General features: G+C 39.2%; 3 protein-coding genes across 4 annotated transcripts in view; 1 reads left to right on the top strand and 2 right to left on the bottom strand.

Moving 5' to 3' along the window:
• LOC146305066 (sorting nexin-9-like) overlaps positions 1-4,831 on the bottom strand; it is a 10,957-nt gene extending 6,126 nt beyond the window's left edge. Inside the window, exons 1-9 of one of the 2 annotated variants that reach the window (XM_084713440.1) lie at positions 4,698-4,831; positions 3,209-3,295; positions 3,017-3,091; positions 2,263-2,359; positions 1,895-2,042; positions 542-626; positions 333-458; positions 127-244; positions 1-47 (exon numbers count right to left, since the gene is read on the bottom strand). The exon at positions 1-47 is cut by the window's left edge and continues 84 nt beyond it. In XM_084713440.1, coding sequence (XP_084569566.1) covers positions 1-47; positions 127-244; positions 333-458; positions 542-626; positions 1,895-2,042; positions 2,263-2,359; positions 3,017-3,091; positions 3,209-3,295; positions 4,698-4,709 — 795 coding nt within the window. In that variant the 5' untranslated portion in view covers positions 4,710-4,831. The remainder of the gene's footprint in view (positions 48-126; positions 245-332; positions 459-541; positions 627-1,894; positions 2,043-2,262; positions 2,360-3,016; positions 3,092-3,208; positions 3,296-4,697) is intronic. The other variant, XM_084713441.1, reaches the window with a different exon arrangement.
• Positions 4,832-7,159: 2,328 nt separating this feature from the next.
• Positions 7,160-13,398, bottom strand: cd59a (CD59 molecule (CD59 blood group) a). The gene is made up of 6 exons (XM_084713994.1): positions 12,496-13,398; positions 12,125-12,204; positions 9,014-9,097; positions 8,364-8,465; positions 8,086-8,159; positions 7,160-7,479 (listed from the first exon to the last, which is right to left on the bottom strand). The coding sequence occupies exons 2-6, from the start codon at positions 12,165-12,167 to the stop codon at positions 7,357-7,359; spliced, it is 426 nt and encodes a 141-aa protein (XP_084570120.1). The 5' UTR covers positions 12,168-12,204; positions 12,496-13,398; the 3' UTR covers positions 7,160-7,356.
• Positions 13,399-14,628: 1,230 nt separating this feature from the next.
• On the top strand, positions 14,629-19,397 carry dytn (dystrotelin). Its single transcript, XM_084713872.1, has 14 exons — positions 14,629-14,659; positions 15,028-15,102; positions 15,316-15,520; positions 15,654-15,739; positions 15,879-15,961; positions 16,038-16,109; positions 16,187-16,350; positions 16,505-16,616; positions 16,873-17,006; positions 17,078-17,246; positions 17,352-17,398; positions 17,500-17,641; positions 17,810-18,308; positions 19,175-19,397. Exons 1-14 carry the CDS (start codon positions 14,641-14,643, stop codon positions 19,291-19,293), a joined length of 1,926 nt encoding a protein of 641 aa, XP_084569998.1. The 5' UTR covers positions 14,629-14,640; the 3' UTR covers positions 19,294-19,397.
• Positions 19,398-19,679: the final 282 nt, after the last annotated feature.

The following is a 19,679-nucleotide window of genomic DNA, read 5'->3' as shown; positions in this document are numbered from 1 at the left end:
CTGCAGCTGCTCCATCCTCGTCCGGATGAAGTCATCCTCAAACCGGCCTGAAAGCACAGGGAAACGCTGAAATGCTGGTCTCACGGGGCTGTATGGGCATGGTTGTCATGGCAATGCATGGCTCACCTGTCACCTGTTTGTCAGGCAGCGAGGGGATGGGCAGGGCCGAGCCAAACTTCTCCAACAGACGCTCATACAGCCAATCAAAGTGCTTGTAGCGATGATTGACAGGTCTGTTGGTCGTCTGGAAGAAGACAGTCAAGGGTCAGACAGTGTGTACTCCTGTGTACTCCTGTGTACTCCTGTGTACTCCTGTGTGTGTGATGTCTTACATTAGGAGTAATCTGGTACTCGATGAAGCTCTTCAGTCCGTACAGTTTGGATTCTTTCTTCGGATCAGCGATCACACAGTCCAGAGGAGCCAGTGGGTACAGCCAGACCGGACCCACTTCTCCCATCTGATTGGATGAGTGGGAGCCAATCAGAGCACAGTAATCGACACCGCAGTTTGAAACAATGATCAATACAGCTGATTACTCACGTAGACAGGAAGTCTGTCTCTGGTGTTAGCTGGAGGTTTGGCTAACAAGAAGACTTCAGGGCTCGGACCTTTGGAGAACGAAAACCTGAGAAGACACAAACCTACTGAGATCTGATGGGATCTACTGAGATCTACTGGGATCTACTGGGATCTACTGACATCTACTTAGATCTGATGGGATCTACTGACATCTACTGACATCTTACTGGGATCTACTGGGATCTGATTGGATCGACTGGGATCGACTGACATCTACTGGGATCTGATGGGATCTGATGGGATCTACTGGGATCTGATGGGATCTGATGGGCTCTACTGGGATCTACTGACATCTGCTGAGATCTGATGGGATCTACTGGGATCTGATTGGATCGACTGGGATCTACTGGGATCTACTGGGATCTACTGACATCTACTGAGATCTGATGGGATCTACTGGGATCGGATCTACTGGGATCTGATTGGATCGACTGGGATCGACTGGGATCTGATGGGATCTACTGGGATCTACTGGGATCTACTGACATCTACTGAGATCTACTGACATGTACTAAAATTTAATGATATATGTGATTTAGAGCCATCGACACATCTAGACCTAGAAACACTGAGCACAGCTGAGATCTGATTGGATCTACTGGTCCTCATGTGGTCACACCTGTCCTTCTACCATGACACCTGTCCATATATGGTCACATCTATCCTTATATGGTTCTTTCTGAAGGGTTTAGGTTCTCCCCAGAATCAACTGTGTCTGAAGAGCCCTATCTTGAAGAAAGGATTTGTCAAGAGTTCTTTTTAAGACTAGGGGTTCCATTAAGTGCCAAGAACTCTTTGTGGCAGAAAACAGATGGTTGAAATCCTGAGTGTTAACGATGTTCTCTCAATTTAAACAACACTAACTGTTACAATTAATGAGGTTCAATATTTTTATACCTCAACTGTAGAATGTAATATTGTTCTTCGTAGAACCCTCAGAGGACTACAGCCTCCCAGGTGGGATCTAAATCAAACCCTGGAATAAAAAAAGGTTCTCCTTGGTAGAACGCCCTGGTCTTCTTGTTCACCTTAAATGATGAAAAGGTTCTAATAGAATCCCCAGAGATGATTCTAGGTGGAACCATTTCTCCAGAAGGGTTGTCTGTCATACCTTTAATTGATGGGTTTCTTTCATAGATGGTTCAAGGTCTAACTCTTTATGTTGGGTTTGAGGTAGAACCCACTGAAAGGATGCCAAGGGGAGCCTGTATAAAAGGTTCTACCACAAATCAAAAAAGCCAAAGAACCCTGTATGGTTCTAGTTAGTGCTTTTATTTCTAAGAATGTGCTACATCTACTAGAAGATGTTTTTACTTGTTCAGGGAGATCTTGACGGAGGGACCGTGGGTGCTCTGTTCTGAAGCCCCGCCCTCCTCATCCACCTGATAGTCACCACGGTAACCGCCCACAGATTGGTCATCCCAGTCGTCGTCCCACTCACCGTCGTCGTCCTCAACAGCTGCTGGAGACACGGGACAGTTTCCTGTTTTCTTTAAACCATTTTTAATAAACAGGAAGAGTTTTCACCACAGATACTGATGGCAGGAACCATCAGGACGTTCTCACGGGTTCTCTCAGCAGTCTGATCTGTGTCTATGTTCGGTACCAGGAGGCACATTAAAAACAACTGAACTAATCTGGCAAAAATACTTGACTAACGACTTGAATTAAAAATTAGTTACCTTGTTGTGTGTACGTAGATCCTCGACTGTCCCACTCTTCTGTTGTGTTACTGACATAAGCCACGCCCCCTGACCAGGAGTCCCCACCGCCACCGACCTGAAACACATCAACATCAACATCAGCGACATAAAGGAGCAAAACCCCTAAACTGAACTGAACTGAAGTGTGGTGTTTTCTGTCTCTTTGTTGTGTGTTTTTGTGTGTTTGTTGTGTATTTTTGTGTTTTTGTTGTGTATTTTTGTGTGTTTGTTGTGTATTTTTGTGTGTTTGTTGTGTATTTTTGTGTTTTTGTTGTGTATTTTTGTGTGTTTGTTGTGTATTTTTGTGTGTTTGTTGTGTATTGTTGTGTGTTTGTTGTGTGTTTGTTGTGTATTGTTGTGTGTTTGTTGTGTATTTTTGTGTGTTTGTTGTGTATTGTTGTGTGTTTGTTGTGTATTTTTGTGTGTTTGTTGTGTATTATTGTGTGTTTGTTGTGTATTTTTGTGTGTTTGTTGTGTATTGTTGTGTGTTTGTTGTGTATTTTTGTGTGTTTGTTGTGTGTTTGTTGTGTATTGTTGTGTGTTTGTTGTGTATTTTTGTGTGTTTGTTGTGTATTGTTGTCTTTGGTGTGTTTCCATCTCTTTGCAGTGTGTTTTTGTGTTTTTGTTCTGGTGTAGTCAGAACCAATGACACGGTTCTGTACTGACAGTAGAAGATGTGTCCAGGTTCTACCAGAGCAGGTGACAGCAGCTCGGTTCTGGTTCAGATCCTCACCTGTAAATATCCCTCAGGAACCAGTCCGGTCTGTCCGCTGGAGTTCTGGGCTTGGATCCAGCCTCCACCTACAGTCTGCACACACACACACACACACACACACACACACACACACACACACACACACACATTCATTCTGAGTGTGTGTGTGTGTGTGTATGTAAGGTACAGTAGGTGTGTGTGTGTGTGTACCTGGTCGAGCACAGTGAGCGTCTCTCCCTGTGAGACCGACAGCTCGTTGTTTCCTGGTTCAGCTTTGAAGTCGTACAGAACCTGAGCCTGAGAGAGAGAGAGAGAGAGAGAGAGAGAGAGAGAGAGAGGGAGAGAGAGAGAGAGAGAGAGAGACAGAGAGAGAGAGAGAGGGAGAGAGACAGAGAGAGAGAGAGGGAGAGAGAGAGAGAGAGAGAGAGAGAGACAGAGAGAGAGAGAGAGAGAGAGAGAGAGAGAGAGAGAGACAGAGAGAGACAGAGAGAGAGAGAGAGAGAGAGAGAGACAGAGAGACAGAGAGAGAGAGACAGAGAGAGAGAGAGAGAGAGAGAGAGAGAGAGAGAGAGAGAGAGAGAGAGAGACAGAGAGAGAGAGAGAGAGAGAGAGAGAGAGAGAGAGAGAGAACATCCTCCCTGGTCAATAGTTTCAGGCTTTTTCCTCAAATATTCCCGCCACATTTCCGTCCATCTGTTTCCTGTGTGTCTCAGTGTTTGTCTTTTTTTTCTTCTCGTCCATCCTAACAGTGACACTCGATTATTTCTTTATTATTTTCTAAGATTTGTATGGATTTTGTTTTGATCAAGTATTTAAAACACAACCTGTCTGTTTTTTTCTTGATAATTTGATCATATTTGTTCTCATGTCTGCAGTAGAAAACTGAATTATTTCAATTATAATACTTGTTATTGTTGTTGTTGTTACTATGCTAAAGTCTTTATTATCTTTTAATAACATTTCTATAACTATTCTACTATTCTTCTTTCTTGATCTTTGATATCCTCACAGATACTTTTAAACTAGTTTTTAATACTCTGTTTTCCTTCATTTGACATCTTTGAAATATTCCTCGCAGACAGACTACAGAAGTATTACATCAGTTTTGTGCAGCAGCACTTTTCTGTACATTTTTGGTATTTTGATGGGTTTTGTTTGTTTTTAATCCATACAGGCCTAATTTATATCTCAATTATATTTTAATAACATTTCTATAACTGTGTGTAGCAGAAAACTGAGTTTCTAACAACACTGCTAAAAACAGATATGTTTTTAATAATTCTATCAGACTCTACATGTTTTAAATAATATTTATTGACATCAGCAGGATTAAAGTGAGTTTTCCCTAATTTGACGTCTTCGTGATGCTCCGTACCAGACTCCTGCAGGATTTTACATGTGTTTTTGCGCATGTTTGCCTTGTTAAACGGACAGTTTGTTTACTTCTTATGCCTTTTTTCTCTCCTGATAAACTCCTGTCTGCTCGGACACAAAGGTTCCGTCACGTTGGTGATGATGTAATCACGTTTTTCACCTTCAAACTGAGCCTTCACCGACTCTTTAAATTGACTGTTTTCTCTATGGAGTTCCTGCAGGGAGGAACCGCTGTAAGCCGAGCGTTCGGTTCTGACTGATGATCGAAACCTGCAGCAGGTGAGAAGTCAGAGGTCACGTGTCCGCCACAGGTGCGCTGTCTTACCTTCAGTGCCATGATGACGTCAGCAGCTTCCTCTTTATATTTTTGATCAAAGTTTCATCCTGTCAGCTGCTCAGCGATCAACCTGCAACTTCTTCTGCATCAACCTCAAAACCTCAACACGCACACACACACGACTTCCTGTACGGGATTTCACAGTAAAAGTTCTACTCATTTAACCTAAAAACGTCCCATTTAAAACTGTTTTTTTCTTCGTGTTATTTTCAATCTTAAAAGTTGAACAGAAAATATCAAAATAAATTTCAGTTGTTACATGACGAAACATTTTATAGAAAAGCAGTAAAAAAAAATCTGAATAAAAATAAAAATAAAAAAGATGCTTTTATTTTGGAAAGTATAATTTCAGTTTCCTGTATTTAACCGTTTTTAGTGGAAAACTTTACACTCTGTGACGTCACACACCCGGAACCAAATGAGGGGTGTGTGACCTGACAGCTCTCCAGTTGCACAGGGCTACACACTGAAAAAAAAAAAAAAAAAAAAAAAAAAAAAAAAATACTACACTGCAAAAAATATTATTATAAATAACATCTAAAAGACGGAGCTACGTACTGTAAAATAATACATGTACACAAAACATTATGACACTGTACTGCAAAAATCTAATACTTTACTGTAAAAAAGATACAATAACAATGTAAACATTAATGTAAGACTAGACCGTACAAAAGATAATAATATTTTACAAAAAAAAATACAATACTCTACTGCAGTACTCGTGTACTGTAAAAAATACAAATTCACTGTAAAAACACCTCAATGTACTGTAAAAAAAAAAAAAAAAAAAAAAAAAGACAAATAAGAATAATACAGGTAAATTCTGAGTGTTTGTCTCAGCGATGGATGGATGTGAAAAAACAACAAATACACCAAACTTTAACAGCCGTACTGTAAAAAATACTTCACTAAAAACACACAGACACTGGAAAGTGTTTTTGTTTCTGTGAACATTAGAAATATGTTTAACTGAAATGTTTTATTTCCATTTGAAGTAAAGGAAGAAGAAATCAGTCGATGTGTTGCATGATGGGAGAAAACTGCTGTGTTGAAGACGCGTCTCACCTGAACAGGTGAGTCATCTTTAACTGTGCAAACACACGTTTCATCACAGACTGATTAACACACACAACTGTGCCACAACACTGTAAAACATTATTACAACAAAGTGAACAGAACTTCCTTCTCCTGTCAAACCTCTGATTTGACTCATTGATTGATTGATTGATTGATTGATTGATTGAAACAACAAATAACAGTTCAAACATTATTTGCACTTTTTAAGGCTTTTATGTGTTTGTTGTTTTATTTGAACCTTCTGAGCTGTTATCACTGCCTTTACCTTCAGTGTTGTGTCACCTGTGTGTCTGCAGGGGGCGCTGCAGTCCAACACCTTCACCTGCTGCTGCCTTCAGGGCCTCATGTTTCACTGCTGATTCAAACTAGATTCAAACTAGATTCAAACAGATTCAAACAGATTCAAACTAGATTCAAACTAGATTCAAACAGATTCAAACTAGATTCAAACTAGATTCAAACAGATTCAAACTAGATTCAAACAGATTCAAACAGATTCAAACTAGATTCAAATTAGATTCAAACAGATTCAAACTAGATTCAAACTAGATTCAAACAGATTCAAACTAGATTCAAACTAGATTCAAACAGATTCAAACTAGATTCAAACTAGATTCAAATTAGATTCAAACTAGATTCAAACTAGATTCAAACAGAGGACTAGAAGTTTCTCGTTCACACCTTTCATACTTCGTTATAGTTCCATGTAAATGTGTTAATTTTCCTTCTGCACTACAATAAAAAAATGATACATTTACACACATGCTTCAAATATATTTATCGTAATTAAATCTTAAATAACCTCCATTAATATTCAATCAATCAATCAATCAATCAGCGAGGATGCAGTTTTGATCCAGAGTTAAAGAACAAAGCAGCTTCACGTCTTTTCCATCTCACTTTATTTTGACAGGTCGGTAGTTACAGGTACAACTTTCTGAAAGCATAAAAAGTTTAATTTACAGACAAACATAAATTAACAAAGTTTTTAAAAAGTGTCTATCAATAAATGAATATGTATGAGTCATATTTTGTTAAAAACCAAGTTTGATTTTTGATCAAATTCTTGGGTGGATGTTTCACTCCTCAGAAAAACTTCCTTCAGTATCAGATTATTGAGACAGTGAACGTCTCATCAGCGTTTAAACTGCATTCACACCAACTTTACTCAGAAAACCACGTTCAGTTCAAACTGAGCATCTTATTGTGAAAGTCACAGGATGTAAGATGTGTCAAGTCAGAGTGTCGTCTCTGAGGCTGAACTCGCATCGTTCATGTATTCATTAATCGATTATTAATTAATTACTGGACCTGTAAGATAACGTGTTACCATAGTTTGTTTGCTCGCGACTTTTATTCTTTAAAAGCAAACAGGAAGTTCAACCAATCAGACTCTGCACACGTGATCAAATATCTCTTCAAATCATCTGAATATTGATCATGTGACTGAGTGATGTTCAATCAATCATCACAAAGATATCGATCATGTGATCAGTGTGAGTGATGGAGGTTAGAGAAGCTGTTATGTTGTACAGCCACAGGGGGGCGCCACAGCTCTTCTTCTTCTTCAGTGGATACACCACCACATGACGGCCAGTGAGGCCAGCAGACCAATCACAGAGCCCGCTGCAGATGAGGGGGCGGAGTTGCACAGGTCAGAGTTGCAGCACTTGAAATTAAAACTGGAAACCTGGAAATTAAAAATCAATAGTTATTGAACAGGTGGAAACAAACCATAGTTATTGGTCGTAATAAATAAATATTTGTTACTTCCTGTAAGCGTCTGTGCTGCGTTAAAATTTCAAAATGACTGAATCTGAACATTTTTTGTAACAACTGAAAACAAATTAACTTGATAATTAATTCAGGTCCAGTGCAGAAAATATGTTCAATAAACTTGAGATGTGAAGTTGAACCAACAACCTTTCAGTCAGACTCTCAGGACACAATGCATGCTGGGAGATCTGCTAATATATTGATCATGTTTCTTTATAAACTTAATTTAATGATTGAACTCATGTTCAGTTCTTTCATTTGTGTTTATCAGTTCAGAAAATAAACAAATATTTCAGGTTTAATTAACTTGAATAAATAAAACTTTTATATTTATGTTCATCAGAAAAGATGAGTTGATTCCACTGCATTACTGATGATCGATCAAGTGAAAATGATCAATAGTTATTGATAATGAATCCAAGTTAGGTGACTTAAATCCATACTGCTGGCAGGCAGAGTAGAACTAGAGTAGAGTAGAGTAGAACTAGAGTAGAACTAGAGTAGAGTAGATCAGTGGTACCTGGGGGAACATCTGGGCCAGTCGGCTGTACTCACAGTCTGAATACTTCAGACACTGACGGTACGTCATCCCACCTGCAGGACAAACAACAATAGAAACAGTAGAATGTCAGTAGAAACACTGAAGCTCAGACCAGGTTCAAAGCTGTTCAAAGTAGAGACGATGTGTTTGGAAGGCAAATCAATCAACTAGGGAGTTTTGTCCAATGAGAATCCAGTGTTCAGGTACAGGTAGAGTCACAGGTGTACAGGTGTACAGGTGTACAGGTGCAGAGATACCTCTCTCGTTGAGTGTGAGACAGGCGTCGTCATAGCTACAGTCTCTCTGTTTGGAACAGCTGGCTGTGTAGTCCTTACAGCTGTAACATCTGATGGCCGATCCTGAAACACGACACAAAACTGTTTTCTGATACAGAAACTGATAAAAATGTAGTCGGTATTTCAAGCCAAGTATCACAGTATTGATGTAACTCGATTACTTTCTGTCTCTTTTGGATTACCTCAAAACAATTGATTAATAATCCTGTCATTTGAAAACTAGAGTGGACAAACGTGTGATGACTGTTTATCTGTTAGCTGCAGCTTCAGTCCACATGAACCCAGAAACGGTTTTCAGTCCTGGTGCAGATCGACTGATGTGACTGACGGTCTGTTCTGCATCAGCATCAGTATCACAGACCTGTCAGTGAGCCTTTTAATCACTGAGTTTACAGACAGACGTTAATTTATATCAGTGAGAAATGAATAAATATTATAAACAAAAGATGATCAACTCTGACATCGTTCATGAAGCGAAGGTTCACAAAATCAACTTTATATTTGACTTGATTTTATTCCCCACATTTTTAAAGTCTCTAATTTTTCTGAATGATTTTTAGAATTACACTTTAGATCATTTAGACTGAAAGAAAAAAAGAACTCAAACGTACCGAGTCCAATCAGAACGGAGCAGATCACCAGACAGATCCCCAGGGAGCGCTTCATTTTCACCTCGGCACAGCTCACACACTCATCTGGAAACACATTCATTCATTCATGCTGAGACAGAAACCGAGAACAAGCAGACAGAGAACACAGAGAACAGTTCCGTTTACTCACCAGCAGCAGAACCACTTTTGTTGTTTCTGAGGAGAAAAGACACAGAGTGGACACTTTGACTGACGGTGGAGCTCAGAAGCCACGCCCACTGGGAGGAGCCAGTATCTGCCTCTTAGAAAATAATTGCTTTCATTGTTTAATTTTAATTGTAAAGAGGAGAACATTAAACGTGTGAATGTTGTCAGTGGAACCCTGATTCTCCTGGTTCTTCACGGCTCGTTTGTCTTGTGGTTAACTGATTTTCTTTGTGGTCGTTTTTACGTCTCGTCGTCTCTTGGGGCGTTTCCATCCCCTTGTGTTCCTCTGTGCTTTAACCTCAAACCCTTTGGTCACATTTGTATTCTACCTTATTAAGATGATTATCTCATATTGATTGGATAGAAGTCGGTCGTGTTTCTGTGATGCAGTCGAAGTTCAGTGTCTGTTTGGTTCCTTCAGTTCTTTCTGATCGATCGATGGCGCCGACTGTAGATTTATGTCACCGATTTAAAAACTCTTTCATCCAAACTGAAGCAGCTCAACATCTTCAGCTTCATGTCCCCCTCAGGATGATTCTAATAACTGATTCTAATAACTTTATTGATCCCCGTCTCGTGTGGCGCCATCATCAGGTCAACATGTGTCCAGTTCTTTGGTTTATGATCAAATACCTGCAGAACTACAGACATTCCCATCAGCCTCAGCTACTCTCTGTTTACTGATCGTTAGCTCATGTTAGCATGTTAACACGCTAAACCAAGATGGCAAACATGGTAAACATTATGTCAGCACGTTAGCATTTAGCATTTAGCTCAGTGTTGGTTCTCATTCTGACTCAAACAGAAAAGTCAGAGATGATGTGATGAAGGTTGGGGACGACAGGCTCAGTTTTTCAGCGTTTATCTCAGAAGAAGAAAAGCCACAGTGTTTCGTCCTTGAACGACCCAGAGACAAAGAAAGCTCAGAGACGGAGACAATCGGCGACAGTCTGAGTGAAGACAAAGAGCAGAGGAGGTCAGCATACAGCTGCCGTTAACACAGTCTGTGTTTGTTTGTCCTCATCAGGCCACTCGCATTAAAATTCAGTCAAATCAGCCGCTCGGCCTCTGAACAATCATCATCATCATCATCATCGTCATCATCATCATCATACAACATACTACAGGACAAAAACTGAAATGACTCTGTCAACATGTGCAGCTGAAAAGGTCAAAACAACTGAAGATCAACACCGTGATTCAATATAAACTGAGACATTTTAAAGATTTAATTTTTCTTCAGTGTGTAACATTTAGCATCAAGTAAACATTTCATTGACTTTTTCATCATAAGTAAAATCAGAGTTTAGTAAAACTAGGTTTTAAAATGAGTTAATCTAAATCTGTTTGTAGTTAAAAAGTAAAAAAGAAAAAGGTTGTCTGCTGAAAAAGCAAACTCATTTCAAGAGCCAGTTTTAAGTTAATACTGGATCACAGTTTAAATTTGAGTTTAACGTTTTGATGCAAAAGAACTTAAATTTCTCCCAGTTTAGAGTAAAAAGTAAAGTGAGGTTTAAACAGAGGTTTAAATTTAATCTGCCTTAATTTTAAGACAGTTCAAAGTTTGGTGCAACATAATTTAAAGTTTAACCTTTAATTGGATTTAAAAATAAAGCGTTGCTGGTGTTACTCAGCCTTATTGATGATGATGATGGTGATGATGATGGTGATGATGATGGTGATGATGGTGATGATGATGATGATGGTGATGATGATGATGATATTTCTTTATAGCAGGCCACTGTTTTGGATGCAGTTGTAATCATAGACTCTGGAGGAGCAATAAGATGATTTTTAAATCCATTAAATCATTTTAAAAATTAATATTGTGTCAAATTATTGATTTGTTTGATAAGTAACCATGTAATAAGCGAGATGAACCCCAGTGAGCTGGAAATTATTGTGAAATAAACTCCTTCAGACTGATTCAAGACCAGGTTGTAAGTCGTATAAACGAGGAGTAAATCGTTAGCATGTCACTGCTTCCTGATTGATTAGCAACTGAAAACACAACGATATCATGAAATATTTAAAGATGAAACTGCAGAAAGTTGAACTATTAGCATGAACACTTCTTAGCTAATGTTATAGTTTGATAATGTTAAATGATGACAGGAAACTGTCAAAAACTGTCAACAGGACATGGATGAACGCTAATGTTAGCTGCAGTAGCTAAAAAATACGTCCTGATGTCCCTCCAGTTTCACTTTTAGCCACACCCACATTCCCTCCGTCTCATGGCTGCACAGATCTTCATCAATTTTGTTTCTCTAAATTTTGCACGAAAACTAGGTGAAATGTTCCTTTAAATTTAATGTGCCTGCAGCTAATATTCTCACACACACACACACACACACACACACACACACACACACACACTTACAGTAAAAGTGTTTGTCTCCATCTGGTGGGAGAGTAAAGAATGACGACTCCAATATGTCATAATAATAATAATAATAATAATAATTATTATTATTATTATTATTATTATTATCATTATTATTATCATTGTTATTATATAATTATTATTATCATGTAACTCTGTTAGCAGCTTTAAAAACAGGATGTTTAATTGTTTGTTTCATAATGTCTATACTAAAGGGACAGTTCACCCTGAAATCAGTCTGTGAGTTTTGTCCCTAATATAATGGGACACAATGAAATTTTTAAAAAAGAAAGAAAATCTGAAAAAGTCAACAGCAGCATCTCTTTTCAGAAATCCTGACCCAGTTAATGAAGATGATCCACACACTTCGTTGTCAGCAGCTTCATGTAGGAACTAGTTTCTTTCTACTAAAACAAAAACTCTGCGACTCGCGTCAAGAGACTCTGGACGGATAAATATCACAACAGGTAAGAAGAAAAATAGTAATATTTGATTGTGGGGTTTACTGTCCCTGTAAACTAAAGGTCATTAATACACACCTGAGGTTGATGGCAGCATTCTGCCAGCTGCTGATTGGTCCATAGACAGCAGGTAAGCGTGTCCAACAGGTGAGACGCAGCTGTGATGACAAATGAAACCTTTATTAATAATTCAGCAGTTAGTTTCAGCTCTGAGACGCAGACAGGAGGTGAGTCCGTTTACATCTTTACTGTGTCTTTATATTTAAGTATGTATCCTGTCACAGCGCGGCTCAACAGCCGTGACAAGAACCGAGACAGAAACGAGGCGGCGAGCGAAAGAACATTCATTTTACAAAAAACACAAGCAAATCAACCTAACATGTGGAGATGAGTGGATCAGTAGTGTGGTGGAGGAAACAAAAGAAAACTCTGCGGTCTGAAGCAGCTACCTGACAGGAAGAAGACACCGAGCTCAGGTACGTCTCGTCCCAACGACCTTCCTGCAGAAAAACAGAGAAAACAGCAGCAGCAACAAGGAACAGGAGGAAGGAACCATCACAATATCTGTATGTATACATGCATGAAGAAATATATGGATGGAACTATGCATGTATAAATGTACATAGGAATGCACGTATGAATACATGTACATATGTACTTAGGTATTTATGAATACACATGTGAATGTATGTATGAATGCAAATATGTGCACCGTAAATTCTAACAAGTTTACTTAAAAAACGTGAGGAAACCGATTACCTTTGAAAATTTAAGTAAAGCAATGTAATTTTATCAAGTTGTGTTAACTTATGTGTTTAAGCTGAACAAGTATTATTTGAGTAAAGAGTACTTCTTGAACACTTAATACGTTTAAGTAAAGTCAAATTCAATCATGCTGTTACAGTGAACTTAAGCTCTACTTAAGTTTAAATAAAATCCACTTGATATACCTTAGCATAGTAAGTAATAACCCAAAACATACTGTATAAACAAAAATCAATGTATTTGTTTTTTCAAATAGTTCAGAATATTTGTGTACAACAGACAAAATATTGACGCTGTTTATGTAAAACTCTTAATACAATAAGATCAGTGAATAAAGGCTGAACACACTGTTCATTCTGAATCTTATTCACTCAGCAGAGTATGAAGAGACCACAGACACTGTATCTGAATAATATGGAGGAAACATGAAAATTAATTACTAAAATAAAAAGTGTGTTACTCCACGACAATATTAATATGTTCTCTTATGTCTGCCAAGTACAATGTTTAGGTCTGGGAATCTTAGTAGCACCACAATACTTAGATATTAATGATTTTACCAAATGTTATCAAGAAATTACAGCTCCTGTAACATGAATAACTGTATGTCAGTTTCCTGAATAATGTCTCACAGCAACAAACAAACCTGCCAACATTTAGTCTGGCTGCTAAAGATAAATTCTGACTTTATTTTATTAATCAATTAATTGTTGCAGCTCTACTTGCTGTGACATTTTGCCATTACTCTCTAAATAAATCATTTCATAATAAGATTTAAATGACTAATCAATAAATAACAGAGTAATCAACTATGAAAATAATGATTTCTTGTGGTGTGGTTGAACACAGTCCTGCTGTCCATCGTCTGTCTCACTGGAGGCTGGTCCTCCACCATCATCATCATCATCATCATCATCAAACTTTCCCATCCTCAATTTCAACTAAAATAAAACACAATATTTTTTAACAGTGAAGACTACATGTTACACTGTTGCACGACTTTAACTGTTAACTGATATTTTAAGCAACAAACATCGGTAGATGGCAACATAACGGTGAAAACTAACTTCAGCAAAACTAGCAGCACAAGCTAATTCAGCTAACAGATAGCTAACAGATAGCTAACAGATAGCTAACAGATAGCTAACAGATAGCTAACAGATAGCTAACAGCTAACAGAGTTAACGACTGAGCCTCGATGAACCCGCTGAACGGAGCTGCGGTCAAACGGCCTGACAGTAACCGACTCACTCCGGGCTGTTCACACCGAGACAGAACACTTTTCTTCGGGTCTTCTTGTGTTGAGGTGCCGCTACTGACTTCTCCTTCAACACACACACACACACACACACACACACACACACACACACACACACACACACACACACACACACACTAACGGCTCAAAAGGTTAGACTCGTTGTGGCGGGTTTTTGCTCTATAAACTCTATAAACTCTACAAACTTACCGACGTCGACGTCATGTTCACGTCTTCCTGAGTGCAGAGTCACGTGGATAAACTGACGCCTCCGTGTCTTTGAACAGCAAAGTTTGCTTCGTCGTTTCAGTCGAATTTTCGCGCTAAACAGGCAATTTTTCTTCTTCTTGGTGTTTTTTTCTGGTCGCCAAACAACGACAGGACCTGCTGGTGTGATACCGCCACCAACAGGTCAGGACTGTTCATGCAAGCGAAGAGAAAATACTAAAATAAATGAAGTAAAATGCACAACATTTGCATGTATTTATTACACACACACACAGAGACATACATGAAAAACACATATTATATTAACTTGTGTTGTTTGTGTTGTCAGACTCACCGGCTCATCATGGATCTGGACAGCATCGGTAAAACTTCCTCTGCTGTGTTCTACTGGGTTCTACTGTGTACTAAACAGTCCACAGGTTTACAACAACAAATTACAGTAAATGTTTTCAAGTAAAATCTGACAATATCAGATTTATTATGTAAGACAAGCATTTTATATTTACAGTAAATAGAAAACAGATGAATGTGTTGTTTGGTTGATGAACTTGTTAAATCACACGTGTGAAATAATAAAATAATGTATTAGACAGACATGAATATATATAATAGAGAGCAGACAGACACATTTCAGTATTTAATGACACATTCCTTCATTTTATTGATCTTTATTTAATGACACATATGACTTTATATGTTTTATTGGTTTCTTGATCTTTATTTCTTTCAGAGGGACTGAATGAAATTCGTCCATCTGTCTACAGAGTGTCCATGAAGCTTTTGTCTCTGCAGAAACAGTGTCACAGTAAGTCCTAAATTATCTTTATACTGACTTATTATATTACATACTGTACTTCTGTATTAATACAGTAACTATTATGACATGAGTTCAATGATGGCGTCCGTTTTCTTTCGGTACAGATTGTTCAGCGCTCGCAGCTTTCACACACTTCTGATTTGTCTAGTGTCACACGAGGTGACGTATGTTGAAATAGCGTTTGTGTTTTTGTGTTTTCAGTGGACATCGTGTTTGTTCGACACATCACGGCAGCTGTCCATTCAGTGGGCGGGGCTAAGCTGCAGCAGGATGTGGGGCTGAACAGAGAGGAAGTGGCCCTGATAGTGAAAAGGATGTTCCACGACGTGTCACAGGAAGTGCCTGGTCATGTGACTGTCGAGGCTCAAGAGAAGACCTGCAGTCTGATATTCCGACTGTATGACCGGTCAGTTTATATCAAAACGTTTAATGCAGTCTGTGAATGTTACACATTCTATAACTATATTTTATACAGTGTATAAGTACATGGACATACATTATACACTGAATGTGTATTTTTATGTATTTATGTGTTTCAGGCGTTTGGCTGGTTGTGTTTCAGCTGCTTCTCTTCAAACTGCTCTCATCGCACTTTCCACTGAAACTCTGCTGCTTAAATACACAGGTGACCATCTGTCTGACTTTCACAATAAAACACACAGGACAAGTGTTTCCTTCACACCAAAAGACACTGTTCTCGTCAAAATAAAATGTACAGTTGCAGTGTTTCCTTCAGTATAAAATACTCTGGTTGTGTCCTGCAGCCATGGTGAGTCTTGCAGGAGTTCACAGTTCAGGATCAGTCAGCAGGTCTGGACTCAGATCTGTACTGCAGGACCTCAGCCAGGTAAAAAAAACAGTATAAACTACATTTCCCAGCATGCCCCCAGTCCCTCTCCCTCCCAACGTGTGTGTGTGTTTAGGTTCCTGCGGCAGTGCAGGAGGAAGGAGTTTTCGGTGGCGTGGAGGCGGCAGTGAAGTCGTGTTTTAATGGGGTGAGAACACAAAAAACACCTCGGCTTTAAGTGTTAGATGGTCGTCATGGTGACACACTGACTCTGTGTGTTCACAGGTGCTGACCCCGACGGCAACTGAAGAACATGTGTTGTCATGGTTGCAGAGTGAGCCATGTCTGTTGCTATGGTTACCCACTCTGTATCGCCTGTCAGTCAGTCAGAATGTCAGTCACAGCGTCCGCTGCCACACCTGTAAGACCGTCCCCATCACCGGACTCAGGTGACCCGATATCGTCCAATCGGATTGAGTCTTTCAAATGTAACCAATAAACACCTTCATGCTGTTATCGAGTTCTTGTAACAGGTTTTACTCTGCTGGTTTAACTGGACTATGATGGATTAAGTCAGGTGTGTGTGTTTGTGTGTGTGGTCAGGTATCGCTGTATGAAGTGTGTCAACGTCCATGTGTGTCAAAGCTGCTTCCTGACAGACAAACAGACGAGGAAACACAAAACTCACCATCCAGTGCTCGAGTTCTGCACACAGGTAACAACACACAGGTAACAACACACAGGTAACAACACAGGTAACAACACACAGGTAACAACACAGGTAACAACACACAGGTAACAACACAGGTAACAACACACAGGTAACAACACACAGGTAACAACACAGGTAACAACACACAGGTAACAACACACAGGTAACAACACAGGTACAGACAGTTACAGAGATGGTTACAGACAGGTACAGACAGACAGGTATATTTACCTTTTACTTGTCTGTTTGTGTCTGTCAGCCCACCTGGAGAGAGACTCTGTCCTCATTAGTGCACAGTGCTCGTCACGCTCTGTCACCACGGCGATACACTCAGAGAGAGGCTGACAGGAGGAGGGTCCTGATGTGGGCGGAGCCAGCAGAGACTCAGAACAGGTGGGTCAGGTGAGACGAGTTAACTTTGTCTCATTAAACACCATTTTGTTATTTAAGGTTTTGTTTCTCAGGGCTCCGCCCCCCTCTGATTCCTCAACGCCATGGGCTGTCTCAGCTGTCAGTCACAGTCCCTCCTGTGACAGAGATGTTTCCCATGATGCATCAGTGCAGCCGCCTCCTGGCTGCTCGTCTTCCTCTAAATGTCTGCAGACTGAGGAGACACCGCCGCCGCCTCAGCAGGTGACCCTTGATGACCTCACTGGAGCTCATTAAATATTCTAATATTATGTAACGTGGAGGATTTTTAACAGTGTAACTTGTGTGGTTGATGATGATTGGTCACAGGCGTTGGCTCTGCTCACTGAAGTCAGAAACCTGCAGAGAGACAAATGGTAAGAGACCAGAATCGACCAATCACAGGCCGCTCTGCAGGGTGCAGCTCATCATCATCGTCGTCTTCTTCTTCTTCTTCTTCTTCTTCGTTGGTCTTCAGGTTGTTGGAGCAGCAGCTGCAGGCATGGCGGCTCACCGTCCAATCAGAGCAGGGCATCCTGGAGGACAGGTGCTCTGAGATGGAGGTTACCATGGAAACACTGAGAGAACACAACGTCTGTCTGCAGAGCATGCTCACACAGGTAAACACACACACACACACACACACACACACACACACACACACAATATAAACCTGACTATTAAAAAAACACAAACATAATTATTAAACAGAAATCAGAAAATATCAAATATAAAAATCAACTACAACTCCCAAGATGCATTTTCCAAACACATCTGTCCTTCTTCAGGCTCTGAACAAGATGGAGGCTCAACAACATGCCAATGACACGCCACAAAGCGTTGACAGAGAGAACACGGAGAACACGGAGAACACGGAGAGAGAAAACACCACGCCCACTTCTTACACAGACAGAAACACAGAAGATGAGGATGAAGATCTGCTGAAGACAGATGACAAGTGGAACCAGGAACAGCAAACTCCATCTCCCATGATGCACCTGGACACACCTCTGTCACATGACATCCCTTGTGAGGAAGAGGATGAGGAATCTCCAGATGAAGGATTTCTCTGTCATCCAATAGGACGACAGTATAGACCAGAGGGGGTGGAGTCAGAGGAAGGGGGCACCTGTCTGTCTGAAGAAGAAGAAGAAGAAGAAGAAGAAGAAGAAGAAGAAGAAGAAGAAGATGATTGTGGGATGTGTAGTCAAGAGGAGCTGCTGCAGGAGACTGTGGAGAGACTGAAAACTGTGATGGAGACAGAAAGGCAGAGAGAGACACAGACAGGTGAGTCAGTGGTGTAAGGTGTGAGGGGGCGTGGCTAAAAGACAATTTATTGTAAATGTCATAATGAAGTCATATCAATAAAGAAAAATCATCCATTCTATAACAAGAAAAGTTTATAGTTGTAACAAGATTAATAGTTAATGACTTTGAGAAAAAAGGTGTGACATTAAAAAACATTTAGGAATCACAATTAACTTTTAACATTTTAACGTGACACTGATCATATATGCTTTTTAAATTCCTTTCCATAATGAAGGAAATTAGACTCATGAACTTCAGTTTTAATTATTGAAATATTTCTCACAGGACAAAATACATCTTTTAAAATAACCAATGAAATTAAAGACAGTATATATTTTTTAAACACAGTTGATTTGATCCTCAGGTCGTTCATCCTGTTAAAGCAACACAAACTGATTCAATGAAGCGTCTTTGTGTCACTTTAACAATTTAATTTGTTTTGTTTGGACATTAATCTTATTGGTTCCACACTGGGTTTGTTTTATATTTGTTACACGGTGAGTTAATCAGTTTCGCCCAAAAAGACATTTAAACATGAGACTGAATTTAATTAAGACCAGGAGAAACTCTGATTAAAAAAAAATAAAGGAATAAATGACTGGTACTAATCAAAGCATAAGTTTTTTTCATGTGTACATCTGTAGTTTTTTAGTTATTGATCAACAAAGAAACAGTGAAACATTTATAAAATTTAAATACATGAAGTTTCCAGCAGATTTTTGTGATTTGAACGCGAGAAAAGTCAGAGGATGTGCAGTGGTTACTATGGTTACTTATTTAAATATGTGTGAGAAATTCTGACACCAACTGATGAAATATTTTTTTTTTTAATTTTGTGTTTCCAGGTCAGAAGAAGAGGGCGGAGCTTCTGAAGGCCACAGAACAGGTGGGAGACTCGATCCACCACCTTGTGGACGCTGTGAGAACAAACACTGACAAGCAGGTTATAAAAGTTGTTTATTGATATTTATGTAAAGGTATAAAAAGTTCTGATATCAACAACATGAAACATTAACAAAGAGTACCTGAAGAAAAGGTACCAGAGATGCGTCACCTGACAGCTTCAGGTGTGTTAAACAAACATACAGCTGCCAGAATAAAATGATTTAATCCAAGTTTCATTTTCCATTTGTGTGCAATTCTTACAAATCAGAAGTTTTTAAATACAACATAAGACACAATAATGACTGTAAAGTTGAATTATTTTTATCTTTTATTTCATGTTTAACAAAAGTCATATCTACAAATTAAAATTAAATGATGTTTTTACATTTCATATTTTAATTATTGCCCATTTAAATGTTCACTCTTCCAATTATTTTTATGTTAATGATGTATGAAACATCAAAC

This window comes from Lutjanus erythropterus, chromosome 24, assembly GCF_056507025.1.
Source record: "Lutjanus erythropterus isolate fLutEry1 chromosome 24, fLutEry1.hap2, whole genome shotgun sequence".
Classification (NCBI taxonomy): domain Eukaryota; kingdom Metazoa; phylum Chordata; class Actinopteri; order Lutjaniformes; family Lutjanidae; genus Lutjanus; species Lutjanus erythropterus.
The sequence above is the reverse complement of the archived record's forward strand: the minus strand, read 5'-3'. Positions and strand labels throughout refer to the sequence as shown.

Coding starts and splice junctions, on each gene's coding strand:
- cd59a (XM_084713994.1), bottom strand. CDS start 12,167: ATGGACCAATCAGCAGCTGGCAGAATGCTGCCATCAACCTCAG. Junction 8,466..9,013: donor CTCCGTTCTGATTGGACTCG/GTACGTTTGAGT, acceptor GTCGTGTTTCAG/GATCGGCCATCAGATGTTAC. Junction 8,160..8,363: donor TCTCACACTCAACGAGAGAG/GTATCTCTGCAC, acceptor TTTGTCCTGCAG/GTGGGATGACGTACCGTCAG.
- dytn (XM_084713872.1), top strand. Junction 15,103..15,315: donor TCTGCAGAAACAGTGTCACA/GTAAGTCCTAAA, acceptor TTGTGTTTTCAG/TGGACATCGTGTTTGTTCGA. Junction 16,351..16,504: donor GTCCCCATCACCGGACTCAG/GTGACCCGATAT, acceptor GTGTGTGGTCAG/GTATCGCTGTATGAAGTGTG.